Source organism: Dendropsophus ebraccatus, chromosome 12 (genome assembly GCF_027789765.1).
Source record: "Dendropsophus ebraccatus isolate aDenEbr1 chromosome 12, aDenEbr1.pat, whole genome shotgun sequence".
NCBI lineage: Eukaryota > Metazoa > Chordata > Amphibia > Anura > Hylidae > Dendropsophus > Dendropsophus ebraccatus.
Window position 1 is genome coordinate 43687001 of NC_091465.1, and position 17298 is coordinate 43704298.

Sequence of the window (17298 nt, forward strand, 5' to 3'; positions counted from 1 at the left end):
CTTTTCCCAGTTTCCCAGGACTGGAGCCTGATGAGAGAATGCAGATAGGTACCAAGTGATTCACCTTGCTGCTACTGTAGATTCGCTGATCTCTATCCAAAAGCCAGTTAAATACGGTACTATTAGTGATACACTATATGAGTGAGTTTTATTTAAAGTTAACCAATCAGCCCAATTGGGCTGATATGGTTTCCTGGACCACTGTGTAAAGTTCCTGAGCAGCCCATAGCATGTGCCAGCTGTGGCTGCAGCAGAAGCTGTATACAGAAGAAAATGAAGTTTTATTCCCTGGGCGTGTGGCAGGCAGAGGCGGAGAGGTAGTCATCTGGGCAGCTTTCCACCCATGTGTAGTCACTGCTCTCTGCCTGTCAGCACGTTCCGAGGGGATGATTGACAGGCAGTGGCCAGTTACTGGCCCCTCTCCCTGTCAATCATCCCACCAAGTGCACTGACAGGCAGAGAGCGGTGACACGCCTAGATGACCTCCCCGCCTCTGCCTGCCGCATGCCCAGGGAATAGAACTTGATTTTCTCCTGTATACAGCTTCCGCTGCAGCTGTGGCTGATACATGCCGCAGGCTGCTCAGGAGCTTTATACAGCACTCCTAGGAACCATATCAACCCAGTTGGGCTGATTGGTTCACTTTAAATACAATTTTCTGACACCACTTAACACCATGTTCCCACACAGTGTTTAGGCCTGTAAAATGGCCCCAAATATATCCCAAATGCAAATAGCCATGTTTTATGCTACAGCCAAAAATGGCTAGCAAAAATGTCCCAATGTTTAAAAAATGGTCCGAAAAGCAAAAAATAAAATAAAAAATTTAAATTAAAAAAGCAATACCTTTAATTTCAGGAAAGTAGTCTTGTGACCAGTTACTATTGGTAACAGGGGCTATTTTTCCCAACAGTCTGCACATTGTGGAAGGAGTTTCGGATAAGTCATACACAGTACACAGTACATTTCTGCCTTGTACTTTATTTTCTTGTGGGTTTATACAGTAAGAAACATCTGTGTAATGCTTTCCTACTTTTAACCCTCATGGCATTAAAGCGACTCTGTACCCACAATCTGACCCCCCAAACCACTTGTACCTTCGGATAGCTGCTTTTAATCCAAGATCTGTCCTGCGGTCCGTTCGGCAGGGGATGCAGTTATTGTCATAAAAACAACTTTTAATCCGGCAGCGCTGTGTCTAATGGCCGGGGCTTACATTTGTATATGCATTAGGCTGGCACCACCTCTCCGGCCTTCCTCCCCACCCTCCTCATTATTAGGAATGAGCCAGGAACATTTACTGCTGTTTGAGCTTTGCACAGGTGTCTTAACGATTAAGCCCATGTTCATTATACAAACAGGTGGCGAATAGAAGACAATCTGCCTGGAGCATTTCTAATCATGAGGAGGGTGGGGAGGAAGGACGGAGAGGTGGTGCCAGCCTAATGCATATACAAATGTAAGCCCCGGCCGTTAGACACAGCGCTGCTGTTTTTATGACAATGACTGCATCACCTGCCGAACGGACCCCAGGACAGATCTTGGATTAAAAGCAGCTATCCGAAGGTACAAGTGGTTTGGGGGGACAGATTGTGGGTACAGAGTCACTTTAAGCTACACATTTGTAAGTGATTATGGTCTTACCCCCCAGGAGGATCCTTATCTATACAAGAGTGATAGCAGCATTGTCAATATCCATTAAATTAGCTTTTCCTAGTTAGTCAGAAAAGAGGACCGGACCTTTTCAAGATTAGGGATGGTCCCCATGGTCATTCATGTCATATCTAAAATTCTATACATTGACAAAAGAACCAGATTAACCACATAGTAATATAAAGAGCCCATTACTGCATACAGTTTGCAGAAATATATATATATATATATATTTATGTACACACAATTCCTATCCTTCTCCTCTACAACGTACTCCTCATTCTCTCTTCGGCACTCAGATTTTCTGTTCTTTTCTTCTCTCGACTTCCTTTTCACTCAGACGTTTGAGCTTGGCTTTGAACGTGATGTAGATCACAGGTGGGAGATTCTTCCCCCTCAGTCAGCTAAATAACCCCACAGGATTTCCGTTGTTTTTATGCGTTTAATCAGCACAGAAACACAGAGAAGAACACAGAATATTTTCCATTTCTCTAGGTCAAAAACAAATACAAAGACGGCAGTGCTAAGTGACAGCAAGACACAAACATGGCTAGTGCCTGGCATCCTCAGAAGGCTCCTCTATTAGGGCGCGGTGCAAGACGACTGTACTGTTCATTGTCTCGACGTCCCAATGCCTGAAAAATAAAGCAACATGTAAAGATGTATTATTGAATGGGGCGTCTATGTGTCCATGACCACAGTCAGCAATGCAAGGTCCAGATTTTCTGCCACAGTTTATTTTCTCAATTTAGAAAAAATACACATGCTCTTACCTAAGAACTAAATAGATCCAGCACAGATGCTCCAGCAGGCCTCCCGGTCTTTACTTAGGGACCATTTACACAAAAAGATTATCTGACAGATTTGAAGCCAAAGATTTGAAGCCAAAGCCAGGAATGGATTTGAAAAGAGGAAAAATCTCAGCCTTTCTTTTATGACCTGATCTCTGTTTATAGTCTGTTTCTGGCTTTGGCTTTAAATCTTTGGTAGATAATCTGTCAGATAATCTTTCTGTGCAAATGGACCCTTACAGGCAACCAGCAGATGATGGCTATAGCCAGCAGCCGCAGCACTCATGTACCACATTACTGGCATCATAGTAGGTAGATGGCTGCAGTGGTCTCATTCTGGCCACTAGTAAAGAAAGTCTAGTCTGGGTGGGCCAGTGGAGCATCTGCTTTGGATTGACAGGAAATCAGCAAGGGTCATATGACACATGAAGGGGTACACTGGAATTTTTTTTTTTAATCAACTGTGCCAGAAAGTTATACAGATATATAAATTACTTTTATGTAAAAAAAATAGACTTACTTTTTTTTAGTACTTATCAGCTGCAGTCCTGCACCTGCACCTGCAGGAAGTGAAGTTTCCTTTCCATGCTGACACTGTGATCTCTGCTGCCACCTCTGTCTGTGACAGGAACTGTCCAGAGCAGGAAAGGTTTTCTATTGGGGATTTGCTACTGCTCTGGACAGTTCCTGCCATGGACAGAGGTGGCAGCACTGTGTCAGACTGGAAAGAATACACCACTTCCTGCAGGACAGACAACAGCTGATAAGTACAGGAAGACTTGAGATTTCTTATCAGAAGTAATATACAAATCTTTATAACTTCCTGGCACCAGTTGATTTGAAAATAATTTCGTTTTCCAGAGTACGCCTTTAAATAATGATAATAAAAAAGGCTGTGCATCCATGTCAATGCCATATGTTCAGGAAAGGGTTTCTGCCTGTAAGGGAAGGTTTCTCTGTTTTTCCTTGCAGAAGTTTCCATTCAGTTAAGTAAGCAGAGATTTTGAAAACAATGAAGGATTAAATGATTAAGTATATTAGAAAGTTGTGTAAGTATCCATCACTCACACAGAGCCGTCTCCATGCAGCCATACTGTGCGCACTCACCTGATAGTCTGCATCCCTCTCAATCAAATTCTGCTTGTCAGAAGCTACAAAACATTAGAAATAGTCACAGGATTAGAGTTCTGCAGGGATTAACATATCCTAGAAATCACATCGTTGGGTGTCTTCACCCATGTGGAGTGCCGTGCACGTTCTGACTGCGATAACATGTGACTGAACATAGCTATGGCAATCATGGTGATAATCAGCCTGAAATTTATGCCAGATGATTTTATCTGTCACATTGCAGTCATTATGTGTTGTAGCATTCCAGTCCAGGCTCCGCTATCTATATAATCACACTATGTAAGTGTGGGGAGGAGGATTCCCGTTTAGAGAACAGAAGAGTTTCATATGGATATAGTATTAATTGTCATTTTGTTTCCAGATAAAAAGACACCTCCCTGAATTAGCAGAACACAGGTGTAGCTGTATTCATGTTTTCCAGGCGGTCCTTGTGCTGTATCCACCCCCTTCACAGAGCCGCCAGCCACATTCAAACGCAGATCAGTTTTGCTCCGTACAAAGCGGCTTCACTCATCTCTAGTTAAACCTTTTAACATGTCTTAACCAGCAGTACATTCCCTATAAGATTTTCACATGGATAGAACGGCGCTAGTGGTGGGATGCTGGTGCCGCGTTCCTTTTTTTTTGAACCGTGGCCTGGTTCCCGTGTATGGTGCCATTTTACTCCCAGGCACCGGCTGGGGGTGAATATACTGCTGGTACATTCACTTTAAGCTAGGATATATATTGTAAGGTTATGTTCACACAGGACTGAAATGATGCAGACTTGTGGCAGATTATGAAACCCTTATTGAAGTTAAAGGAAAAAGCCGGCAAATTTTTTATTAAAGTATTGTATTGGCCCCGAAAAGTTAAACAAATCACCAATATACACTTATTACAGGAAATGCTTATAAAGTGCTTTTTTCCCTGCACTTACTACTGCATCAAGGCTTCCTGGATAAAATGGTGATGTCACGACCCGACTCCCAGAGCTGTGCGGGCTGTGGCTGCTGGAGAGGATGATGGCAGGGGGACACTGAGGGACACAGGGCACTGGAGGGACACTGAGCCTTCCCCTGCCATCATCCTCTCCATCAGCCACAGCCCGCACAGCTCTGGGAGTCAGGTCGAGACATCACCATTTTATCCAGGAAGTGAGGCCTTGATGCAGTAGTAAGTGCAGGGAAAAAGCACTTTAAAAGCATTTCCTGTGTATATTGGTGATTTGTATAACCTTTAGGGGACAATAAAATACAAAATTTTCACCGGAGCTCACCTGTGGCCCCAACACTGTACCCCCTGACTGTTACCCCCCCCCCCCTCTGGCATTCACCCACGGCCCCCCATGCTCCCCCACTGCTCACCCGCTCTGCTACATCATGGACCAATCAGGCATAAGCATTGAATGATGGGAGATGTATTTTGCTGGCTAGCGCATGTTGGATATAGAGTAGCTTTTTAAAAAAAAACATGTAACTATAGAATAAATGGGAGATGGCTCAAAATACTCAGGGGTACTTAGTCAGTAAGACCACTAGGTTTGGGAGCAATTACATTTTTTTGCTCTTGGGGGTAATACCTCTTTAAACCCTGCACTACTGTACCGACACAGTCAGTTTAGATTTTTTTTCTGATAAATTCCATACAATTCCAACAGTAAGAAATTGAGCCAAGCTCCATGTATTCTGCCCTAGAAAGTTTTGCAACAGCTAAAAGGGCAAATGTTGTCCTTCCTTGCTGTACAGCATCCCATGAAAGCCCCATGGTTCTATGTTTGAGAAAAGTTTACTGCCTTGTGGGCTTTATGCAGAACCCTTTTCCATGTGCATGACAAGTCTATATACGTCTATGGGGTGGAGTTTGTAGATTTGTTTAATAATGGCATTGGCCGATCATATCGACGGTTACTGAGCAGGTCACACAATTGACCAGTATGGGGGCAGCTTGTGGTGCAGCCCCGGTGTGAGGCTCGACCGGTCACTTGCTAGATGGTGAGGTGTGACTCCAGTACAGTGGTGGTTGGTCGGGATATAGCTCAGCCAGATATTAGGTTGTCGTGACACCAGTGCCGATTGGGCACACAGGTATGGTGGCACACCTGCTTTTATTTTAGGGAGGCTGGCTATACCTTTTCCCCTGTGGTCGGTGATCTGCCAGGCTGTGAGGGGGTCCCTTGGGCGCTTATCATGGTGGTCCGAAGTGGAGTTGTGACACCCCCGGACTATCGGTACCGCCACCCACAGAAAGGGGAGATGACCCAAGGAAGATGCTATTATTACTGTGTGGGTGCTTAAGCAATAATCACTGAGTTCTGTTACCATAAATAAGCTCTCTTTTACTTTAGAAATACTTAATACAGTGATACACAATGGACTTCTGACTTGACAATACACCTGGGACTTAACTGACAAGACTTGTGCTGAGAGCTAAAGAGCAGAAGAGTAGAGAGGAGGATGTTGAGAGAGTCCCAACCCAATGTAGTACTGTGCTGTGCCAGAACTTTAGAAGTAGAAAAAGTAGAATACTTTTGAGTCCTTGGGTCTTTGCACCACCTATTGCCCACCAGTGTCGGGTGACCCATCCTAGAACCTTGTTACCTGGGTTAAGCAGAGTGGCCAAGGTTTCCTGGTTACACCCGCGCTGCGGGATAGAGTACGTAGGCTTCTAGCAACTTTGCTCTATTCGGATCAGTTCCTCTTTCTTCAGGATACTGTCCTGCACCTTTAGACTTGTTCATGGCGTGGGCTGGGATGATCCCTGACTTGTCCTTTCTAAGAGTGTATAGCACTGCATAGTGTGTAGAAGTGCTGCTTTCAAGAAAAGAGTGTCTTTGTTTCCCATGTGCGTCTGTTTACTACCACACCTCAGAATACACTGGACTTTGGCTCTAACAGGGGACTTGGCATAAGCCAGGGCCCAGTGTGACCGCTGCAGGGACCGTTCTGGCTAGTGTCCTTTCCGTACAGGAACCAGACTAAGTCTGTTTACTACCACACCTCAGAATACACTGGACTTTGGCTCTAACAGGGGACTTGGCTTAAGCCAGGGCCCAGCGTGACCGCTGCAGGGACCGTTCTGGCTAGTGTCCTTACAGTACAGGAACCTGACTAAGACACACTAACACTTCCTCTCCTCATGTGACTGCCTTCTACAGGGTATGTAATGAACACTGTGAGTGGGTGAAAAGAGAGTGCAGAGAAAGAAGGAGAAAAGAGATAGGTAGAGAAGAGGAAAGAACTCTCATTGGTGCACAAATCACAAACAACAATAACGACTTGAGTACCACAGCTGTGCAATACTTAAAGGGAACCTGTCACCCCCCGTGCCGGGGTGACAGGCTCCCGACCCCCCGTTAGAGACCCCTATACTTACCTCATCCCGCCGGGTCCCGCTTCTGGATTCGGTCGGGTCCCGGAGATCTCAGCCGCTGCAGCCCGGCGCGCGCGCTGACAGATGAGTCCAACGCTCATAGAGAATGACGGAGCGCTGGACTCTCCTGTCATTCTCTATGGGTGTTGGACTCATCTCTCAGCGCGCGCGCCGGGCTGCAGCGGCTGAGATCTCCGGGACCCGACCGAATCCAGAAGCGGGACCCGGCGGGATGAGGTAAGTATAGGGGTCTCTAACGGGGGGTCGGGAACCTGTCACCCCGGTACGGGGGGTGACAGGTTCCCTTTAAGCATACAATATACATACTAGCGACATCTAGTGGCAAAACTTAGGTACGACTGTATCATCACTTTTACTTAGAGTACAGGCTTTTGCGAAGGGTCTATCCATCAACAACACCCGTGGTGGGGCACCACACGCTGACCTGACTCACTTGCTTCTCAGCATCAACCTGTGTAATAGAGCCTTTATTCTTCTGGACTACACACCATGTACCCTATATATAATAAAGAATCGCCTTACCTCGTCCTGGTCGCCGTATCTCTGAACCAGAAACAAAATATACAGCGGTGGCGATAAGAAAGATCATAATGGCGTCAGCCACAATGAAGCCAGCAATTGTACCCGGGTCTAGTTCTATGCAGTTCATGCACCCTGACAAAAAGAACAAATGTATACATTTAATAAATGTTGGTTGGCATTACGGGTGTTAGATAGCTGTTAGGTCAGGGGGACACATGGTACCTTTCATATATATCTGTCTGTGCTTCCAGAAAGTATAACAATGTTTTTATTCTATGGTACAAAAAGCAAAAATGCTTCCTCTCTCCTCCCACCCTGCTTGATTGACTCCTGGAAGCTGAGTCCCAAGCAGGATCAGGTATATGAGTAGGGAAGTGTTACAGCTTGGTGCACTTCAGGAGCACGGTAAAACCCTTTTCACGCTTTGTCCTATAGTAAAAGCATTTTTCTATGTTCTGGAAGCACAAATGGATATTTGAAAGTTACCAGGTGTCTTCTTGTTCTAACAGCTAAAGATTCCCTTTAAGAGGCCATGTATAAGGTTCCATGTTAAAACATATACTGCTACTGCATGGTATACACTTTTTTTTTTTTTTTTTTACATAGATATAAGTGTAATAAAAGCTACCAGCTCCACTCTACAGGTACTTCCAGCTGGCAAATATCGGGCAAATGCGACTGATCAAAACCTTTGCCTGTCTCTACGACAGTAGAGTGGAGTTATTTAAAAGTGACAGAGCCCATTTAAGTCTACATCCTGAAACTTCTGTTAATTCTTTACCAGAGTACAGATTACAAACCGTGTATACTCACTTCTCACATACACATGAACAAATTCTTGTGATCCAGTTGTATTACAGGAGTAGAGTCCACGAGGATCATTCCATAGTGAGCCCAAATTAAGGTCCTCTTCTTTTCCTTTCAATACTATGCCACCCTTCATCAATGTGCCCTCCTTACATGACACATGCAAATTTCCAGCTTTTTCATCTTCCAAACAGAAAAAAAAATGTTAGTAGATGTAGAAAAAGTAAAGTCATCAGAGTCATCTTAAAATTTGCCATAGACTGGAATATTTGCTCTAAATCTGAAGATTCCTCCAATTTCTGTTCTAAAATGATTTATGTCAGCTACAAAATTTTCTCTCAGAAACAGCGCCACACCTGTCTAAGTGATGTGTTTGATACTGCAGCGCACTTCTTTTCACCAAAATTAAAAGGGTAATCCACAGAATAGAGAATATGGCTGGATTTAGAGCGTGTTTTTGCAATCCGTTTTTTTTTTTCATCCGTTTTAGGCAAAAAAAAAATAAAAGGGATGAAAACACATGCATTTGTGTGCATCAGTTTTAATCCATTTTTCTACTTATTTCCATTATAAAAAAAAACAAACAAAAAAAGGGATCAATACATATCCTTTTTTTAGTGTACACAAAAACATGGTCGACGTTTTTGTGTAGGCTTAAAAAAAAACAGAGCGCAGAAGAATACTGGGACTGTGGACAGGTAATGTATACAGTTTAAGGCTGGGTTCACACTATGTATATTTGAGGCTGTATTTGTGAGGCTGTATAGCAACCAAAACCAGGAGTGGATTGAAAACACAGAAAGGCTCTGTTCACATAATGTTGTAATTGAGTGGATGGCCGCCATTTAATGGCAAATATTTGCTGTTATTTTAAAACAACGGCTGTGGTATTGAAATAATGGCCGTTATTTACTGTTATATGGCGGCCATCCACTCAATTTCAACATTGTGTGAACAGAGCCTTTCTGTGTTTTCAATCCACTCCTGGTTTTGGTTGCTATGAGGACCTGACATGAGGACCAAATACAGCCTCAAATATACATAGTGTGAACCCAGCCTAAGGGCAAGGGCTGCACGGACATCACTAACAATATATACAGCCCTTGCTAAATGATTATCAAGCTGTGTAATAGGCTTGGTAAGCAAGCGCCAATTGGCACTCACTTACAGGAGGCATCGGACCATCTAATACAACCCTAACTCCCAACAATTCTCACAGATCCAGTGTAACCCACCATCTAACCCCCTTCTATTCTTAAAGATCCAGTGTAGCCCACCATATAACTCCCTAAAATCCTTATAGATCCAGAGTAGCCCCCCTCTAACCCTCTACAATTCTCACAGATGCAGTGCAGCCCACCATCTAACCCTCTACAATACTCACAGATGCAGTGTAGCCCACCATCTAACCCCCTACAATTAATCCCTTCAAGCTTCATTTTCTTTCCTGGCCATCCGCAAATTTAGGTTTCATAAAAATCTAGTCGAATATGATTACAACTTGAGAAATGCAGAAATAACCTCCTCCCCATGTGGTCACTGCATCCATATCTGGTACATATTCAGGGACCCTAACACTACATGCCAGTCACTTCTAAGAACGTATAGAAAGGGTTACTTACCCACATGTATCTTTGCTTTAGCTACCACAGAGATATTTACAGAGAAGACAAAAAAAAAAAGAAAAAAAGTTATCACATTGATGTATGGTTTAGTGTAAATTATTTCGATTATTTGTAGCCAAAATTTTTACATCGGCATGATTTAATTAAAAAGAAAAAAAATTATGTACCTTGCGAAAATACGCCCTGAATGTACAAGGCAAAAAGTAGCCCGAAATAGGAGATAACCATGATTAGGTGTCAGCTTGATTCTAAGCGCTGTAAATGATCAGCAGTGAAGACTTCTCTGGAGTTTTACTGTGCAGGAAACAAAGCGAGTACGTGCAGCTAAAGCCACCGTCTTCCTGTGTCATCAATCGCCTGTCACGTGTTTAGAGTCATTAAAAGTGGCTCTCTGGTTTCATAAAGTTTATTTAACTTAAGGCCCTATTACACAGAATGATTATCGGCTGGATTTGTTTACACTTTGGTGGAATTGGAAACTTTTTCTGTCTTGTCCTCACCAAGCATGGAAGGTAGTGCTGGGACAGGGTGACTTATGGTGGAGCTGGATTGTGTATACAGGATGCACTTATTATTAAAAGCTACAGGTTTTGTGCACACCCGCCTATAATTTTCAATAGGCTGGGGGGGGGGGGTAATGAGTCAGTGTGGGCATGAGAGGCGGGAAGGCGATATTTCAGGTCTCGCCTCAGGCAGCAGAAAACCTAGAATTGGCCCTACCTGCCAGGTCCCCAGTTCAGTCAGTTAGGGTCTAAACGTTGAGCAGAGCACATGCATATGCGAGACCTAGACACAGTTTTCCCTCAAGCAACATTATTAAACAATATGCATTGTTAAGGCGCTACTAGAGAGGACAAGTCAGGGATCATCTCAACCCACGCCGAGAACCAGGAACACAGTGCTGGACAGTATCCATAAGAAGTAAAGGAACTGATCCGAATAGAACAAAGTTGCTAGAAGCCTAGGCACTCTATCTCGCAGCGCTGTTGTAATCAGAGAGCTCTGACCACTCTGCTCATCCCAGGTAAAAACGTCTGAGGCTTGCGTCACCCTCTAGGACGGGTTGTCCGACAATGATGGGCAATAGGTGGTACGAAGACCAAGCAGTCAAAACACGGGCACAAGTATTCTCTCTGCTTATAAGTATTCTACTCATTCTACCTCCGGTAGAGCACAGTACTACTTGGGTTGGGACTCTCTCGACATCCTCCTCTCTACTCTTCTGAACTTTCTACCTCTCAGCACGCAACCCAGCCAGCACGGCTGTATCCCCTTTTTCACACTCAGTGCAGATCTGGTCTCTCAAGTCTAGAGTAACGTATCAAGGCAGAAGTGTATTGTATGTTTCTTGTATTAAGTATCTTCACAGTAAACAAAAGATTATTTATTTTAACGGAACTCTTTGGTTCTTCACCAAGCACCAACACAGCAATCACACTTTCCTTCGGTTATCTCCCCTTTCTGTGGGTGGCAGTGCCAATAGTCCACTCCGGAGCACTGTGATAGTTGCCCAAGGGACCCCCAAACAGCTGTCAGGTCACTGTTCATGGGGAAAAGGCATAGCCAGCCCACCTAAAATAAAAGCAGGTGTGCTAGCATACCTGTGTGCCCAACCGGCACTGGCGTCACGACAAATCATCAACGGGCAGGGCAGAGTACTACACCACCAGATACGCTACCACATTAAGGCATACCCCCCAAATAAGACATAGTGCCTGTTTTTGTGCGAAAATTAATATAAGGCACTGTCTTATTTTCGGGGAAACAGGATATAGTAAAAAGTTTCAATCTTTATATACATAAAATATGTTATAAAAAACAATGGAACATCCATTATAATTAATGTATAAGGTGCAATAGAAATATGTTTTTTTTTATTTCAAACTTTATTAATTTTCCTTTAAAACATGACAGTTAAATCATTGAGTACAGAACATGACAGTCTATTGGCACAAAATACACAAAAGTAGTGGGGAAAAAAAAAAAAACAGAACATTAGAGGTTTCTAAGGAGCCAATGCCCATTACATCCTTCATTACTCCTGTATATCAACCCATCCTAAACCCAGGTGCACCCAACCTCCCTGTTCTGTAAACTCTTCATTGCTCATATAATGCAATATCTCCCTCCCCTCCTCAACCCACCCCCCAAAAACCCCAACCCCTACCCCCCACCCCCCGCCCTGCAAATGGAGAGGGGAAAAGAAAAAAAAACAAGAAAAAAAGATTTTAAAAAACTCACTTTTTACCAAAATGCATTTTCTTATGTTTGCTACAACAATGTTCCCAGTGGATGATATTTGGGCAATATAAATATGTTTACAACCATCTGGTGGCCACTATTTAAATAGCAGTCACTGTGTTGTAATAGACTCTAAGGGAATGTAAAACTGAGGTATCCAGGTGGATCACCCGCCATGGAATCCGCCGCTCGTCCCCTGCGCCATACACTCCATTCTATGGTCAGGCCGATTCCGCCGGCAGCCCGAAGAATTAACCTGTTCATTCTTCAGATGGACGGAAGGACTCTGCCTATGCATAAAATGGAGTCTATGGCACAGGGAGAGATACGCGTGGGCCGCTAGCGGAAGCGTGCTGCAGAATCCACCGTTAATGATCCGCCCAGGTTCCTCAGTGTGCACATACGCTAATTGGGGAAATCACATATATCATTTCATTCAACTGTGACCTGTCCTGGATGCCATTAAACTTAAGTGGTGGTTGGTCGGTGGAGTATAGCTCAGCCAGGTGGAAGGTTGTTGTGACGCCAGTGCTAACTCAGCACACAGGTATAGAGGCTTACCTGCTTTAAGTTTTTTGTGGCTGGCTATACTTTTCCCCAATGGTCGTGACCTGACAGGCTGTGAGCAACTATAGACAGAAGAATAGAATGTGTAAAAAGCAAATAAAAGAAGCAAAAATAGCAACAGAAAGAAGGATAGCCACAGAAAGTAAAACGAATCCCAAAATGTTCTTCACCTATATAAACAACAAAAGACTGAAAATGTTGGTCCCCTCAAAAATAATCTGGGTGTAATGGTGGAGGGGGAAGAGGAAAAGGCCATACATTCTTCTCTACTGTATTCACAGAGGAGAATCCCATAACAGAGGACATGACTAGGGATAATATAAATCCTCCCATAAATCTCACCTGCCTAAGTCACCGGGCCCAGAAGGTATCCATGCTAGAGTTTTTCAAGAATTAAATACTGTGTTAGAAAGACCTTTATTCCTAATATTTAAAGATTCTATTACGACAGGGATTGTTCCACAGGACTGGTGCATAGCTAATGTGGTACCAATATTCAAGAAGGGGTCAAAGAGTGATCCTGGAAACTACAGGCCCGTAAGTCTAACATCTATAGTAGGTAAAGTATTTGAGGGGATTGTAAGAGATGCTATACTGGAGTATCTTAATGAAAATAATCTTATGGCGCAGCACCAGCATGGATTTATGAGGGATCGGTCCTGTCAGACTAATCTGATCGGCTTCTATGAAAAGGTGAGTTATAGACTGGACCTGGGGGAGGCTGTGGATGTTGTGTATCTGGACTTTTCAAAGGCATTTGATACTTTGCCGCATGAAAGGTTGGTCTACAAAATGAGGATGCTGGGACTCGGGGAAAACGTATGCAAATGGGTAAGTAACTGGTTGTGTGATAGAAAACAGAGGGTGGTCATTGATGGAACATATTCAGATTGGGTTTTAGTTACTAGTGGGGTACCACAGGGGTCAGTGTTGGGTCCACTTCTTTTTAATATTTTTATTATTGATCTTGTTGAGGGGCTACAGAGTAGAATCTCCATTTTTGCAGATGATACTAAACTGGGTAAAGTAATCAGCACAGATGAGGATAATATCATATTACAGAGGGATTTGGAGAAGCTAGAGGCTTGGGCGGTCAAATGGTAAATGAAGTTTAATGTGGATAAATGTAAGGTTATGCCGTAGAAATAATAAATACAGTTATGTGCTAAATAATAAAACACTGGGTAAAACTACTTCCGAAAAGGACCTGAAGGGAATTGGTGGACAGCAAACTCAACTTTAGTGATCAGTGCCAGGCAGCAGCTGCCAAGGCTAATAAAATAATGGGATGCATCAAAAGAGGTATAGATGCTAAAGATGAGAACATAGTTTTGCCTCTTTATAAATCACTAGTCAGACCACATATGGAATACTGTGTACAGTTTTGGGCTCCGGTATATAAGAAGGACACAGCTGAACTGGAGTGGGTGCAGAGGAGGGCAACAAAGGTCATTAAGGGAATGGGTGGGTTACAGTACCAGGACAGGTTATCAAGCTTGGGGTTATTTACGCTAGAAAAAAGACTTCTTAGGGGCGATCTGATCACAATTTACAAATATATGAATGGACAGTACAGAGATCTTTGTAGTGGTCTTTTTACTCCTAGGTCTGTAACCATGACAAGGGGGCATCCTGTACGTCTAGGGGAAAAAAGATTTCATCATCAGCATTGACGCGGGTTCTTTACTGTACGAGCGGTAAGACTGTGGAACTCTCTGCCACATGATGTTGTCATGGCCGATTCATTAAATAAGTTCAAGGGAGGCCTAGATGCTTTTCTTGAATAATATAATATTACAAGTTATGGGCATTAGATTTCCGGTGATACGTTGATCCAGGGATGGTTCTGGTTGCCATTGGAGTCGGGAGGGAGTTTTCTCCCTGTGGTGGGGCGGTTGTCGTCTGCCTCGTGGGGGTTTTTGCCTTCCTGGATCAACACAGTAGGATTTCCCTAGGTTGAACCTGATGGACTCTTGTCTTCTTTCAACTTTATTTACTATGTTACTATTGTCTCTCTGCCAGTCACTTTTGTAGCTGCTTTTGCCTCTGGTCACAAGAGATTTTAGTTTATGGCCCCATGAACTATGGGGCCCCATGAATCCTAGCTAAGACTCACAAATGTGTCTTCGACAAAGATGTGGCACCCTGCACCAAACTGCAGTCTGGTGTGGGATCAGTGATCTCTTGGCACCTATGCCTCCATCACCTGTTGACTCTTTGCCCTTCCTTGGAACACTTTTGGTAGATACTAACCACAACAAGAGATGTAATCACCCAGCTCTCTCACTGTCACAATTTGACCCTTTTAAAAGTCACTTTGATACTTACATTATCTTAAGGAACTTAAGGACTTCTAACAGGCGCTTTTCACACGATGATCAATGCTATTCATGTCACCTGTTCCAAGTCACAGCTGCCTCTATATATCTAGACCTTATCTACATTGTGTAGACATGCTGCATTTTCCCTGATGTCAGAACTGACATCATTACCATAACTACAAGATAACCAGAAATAAGAGGTCTGGATGTTCCTGTACAGTCAGCGATGATCTCTGCACTGAAGTATAATATGAGATTATAGACTGTAAGAAATCCATAGAGGTCTGATCAGAGTGTGGAGAAGTGGCACAGCCATAGATGAGATCAGGAGAATCATTACACCTTCAAGTTACTACACAGACACAAATACAAGATATAATTCTTTATTATACAGTTATCCCTCAACGTACAAGAGCCTCAGGCTACAATATTTTCATCATACAATGTTTGTCTTTGGACAATCATAACAAGACCAGACTCAACATACAATGCTACAGTCAGGATCAGTGGCACATGTGAATATCTAGATGATCAACCAATAAAAGTGGCAATTTTACTGGTAAAACCCCAGTATTACTGCAGTAATTGGCTGTCTAGAATCTCCTCTCTACAGTATAGTGTGATACTACATGTCCTGTACTGCTGTGTGTCTAGTATCTCCTCTCTACAGTATAGTGTGATACTACATGTCCTGTACTGCTGTGTGTCTAGTATCTCCTCTCTACAGTACAGTGTGATACTACATGTCCTGTACTGCTGTGTGTCTAGTATCTCCTCTCTACAGTATAGTGTGATACTACATGTCCTGTACTGCTGTGTGTGTGTCTAGTATCTCCTCTCTACAGTACAGTGTGATACTACATGTCCTGTACTGCCGTGTGTCTAGTATCTCCTCTCTACAGTATAGTGTGATACTACATGTCCTGTACTGCTGTGTGTCTAGTATCCTCTCTACAGTACAGTGTGATAATACATGTCATGTACTGCTGTGTGTGTCTAGTATCTCCTCTCTACAGTACAGTGTGATACTACATGTCCTGTACTGCTGTGTGTGATAGTACAGTGTGATACTACATGTCATGTACTGCTGTGTGTGTCTAGTATCTCCTCTCTACAGTAGTGTCATACTACATGTCATGTACTGCTTTGTGTCTAGTATCTCCTCTCTACAGTATAGTGTGATACTACGTGTCCTGTACTGCTGTGTGTGTGTGTCTAGTTTCTCCTCTCTACAGTACAGTGTGATACTACATGTCCTGAACTGTTGTGTGTGTCTAGTATCTCCTCTCTACAGTACAGTGTAATACTAGATGTCCTGAACTGTTGTGTGTGTCTAGTATTTCCTTTCTACAGTACAGGGTGATACTACATGTCCTGTACTGCTGTGTGTCTAGTGTCTCCGCTCTACAGTACAGTGTGATATTAAATGTCATGTACTGCTATGTGTCTAGTATAACCACCCTACAGTATAGTATGATACTACATGTCCTGTATTGCTCTTTACCTTTGCCCAGATAAGTTGCTCCTTTAGGCACCAGGTGGAGGCAAGCTTCATTTTATTTTTCTGGGACCCTGTGTCATCTGTACAGGACCCTGTAAATGCTCCAGGCCAGTAGCGAAATTTGACGGGGGGCAGGGGGGGCGGCCGCCCCCGGGCCCACTCTGGCAGGGGCCCACTCAGCCGCCCGCCATCTTAAGCTCCCCGGCCGCCGCCATTTTAATCCGCTGCGTACGGCCTCAGGCTGACGGGGGCGAAATTTGACGGGGGGCAGGGGGGGCGGCCGCCCCCACTCTGGCAGGGGCCCACTCAGCCGCCCGCCATCTTAAGCTCCCCGGCCGCCGCCATCTTAAGCTCCCCCGGCCGCCGCCATCTTAATCCGCTGCGTACGGCCTCAGCGCACCGCTGCTGGTGCGTGCGCCGTCCTGGCCCGCCCACCTGCCAATCACCGCTGGCGCCGCGCTGTTCCGTCTCCCGCGCTCGCACCAGGACTCAGTGCCGGACGGCCGCCTAATGACTGCTGCAGCACACCGACAACCCAGCTGGTAAACAGGCCGATGTGGACACAGGGGGAGTTGGACATGAGGACACAGGGGGAGCTGGAGCTGGACATGTGGACTGAGGGGGAGCTGGACATGTGGACTGAGGGGGAGCTGGACATGTGGACTGAGGGGGAGCTGGACATGTGGACTGAGGGGGAGCTGGACATGTGGACTGAGGGGGAGCTGGACATGTGGACTGAGGGGGAGCTGGACATGTGGACTGAGGGG

At 44.3% G+C, this 17298-nt stretch overlaps 1 protein-coding gene across 1 annotated transcript; it reads right to left on the reverse strand.

The window, feature by feature from the left end:
* Positions 1 to 1584: 1584 nt before the first annotated feature.
* On the reverse strand, positions 1585 to 10184 carry LOC138769594 (T-cell surface glycoprotein CD3 gamma chain-like). Its single transcript, XM_069948166.1, has 6 exons — positions 10069 to 10184; positions 9899 to 9919; positions 8283 to 8459; positions 7470 to 7601; positions 3552 to 3595; positions 1585 to 2288 (listed from the first exon to the last, which is right to left on the reverse strand). The coding sequence occupies exons 1-6, from the start codon at positions 10127 to 10129 to the stop codon at positions 2220 to 2222; spliced, it is 504 nt and encodes a 167-aa protein (XP_069804267.1). The 5' UTR covers positions 10130 to 10184; the 3' UTR covers positions 1585 to 2219.
* Between the last annotated feature and the right edge of the window lie 7114 nt (positions 10185 to 17298).

Coding starts and splice junctions, on each gene's coding strand:
- LOC138769594 (XM_069948166.1), bottom strand. CDS start 10,129: ATGGTTATCTCCTATTTCGGGCTACTTTTTGCCTTGTACATTCAGGGC. Junction 9,920..10,068: donor TCAGGGCGTATTTTCGCAAG/GTACATAATTTT, acceptor TCTCTGTGGTAG/CTAAAGCAAAGATACATGTG. Junction 3,596..7,469: donor GATACGGCGACCAGGACGAG/GTAAGGCGATTC, acceptor AATGTTTTGTAG/CTTCTGACAAGCAGAATTTG.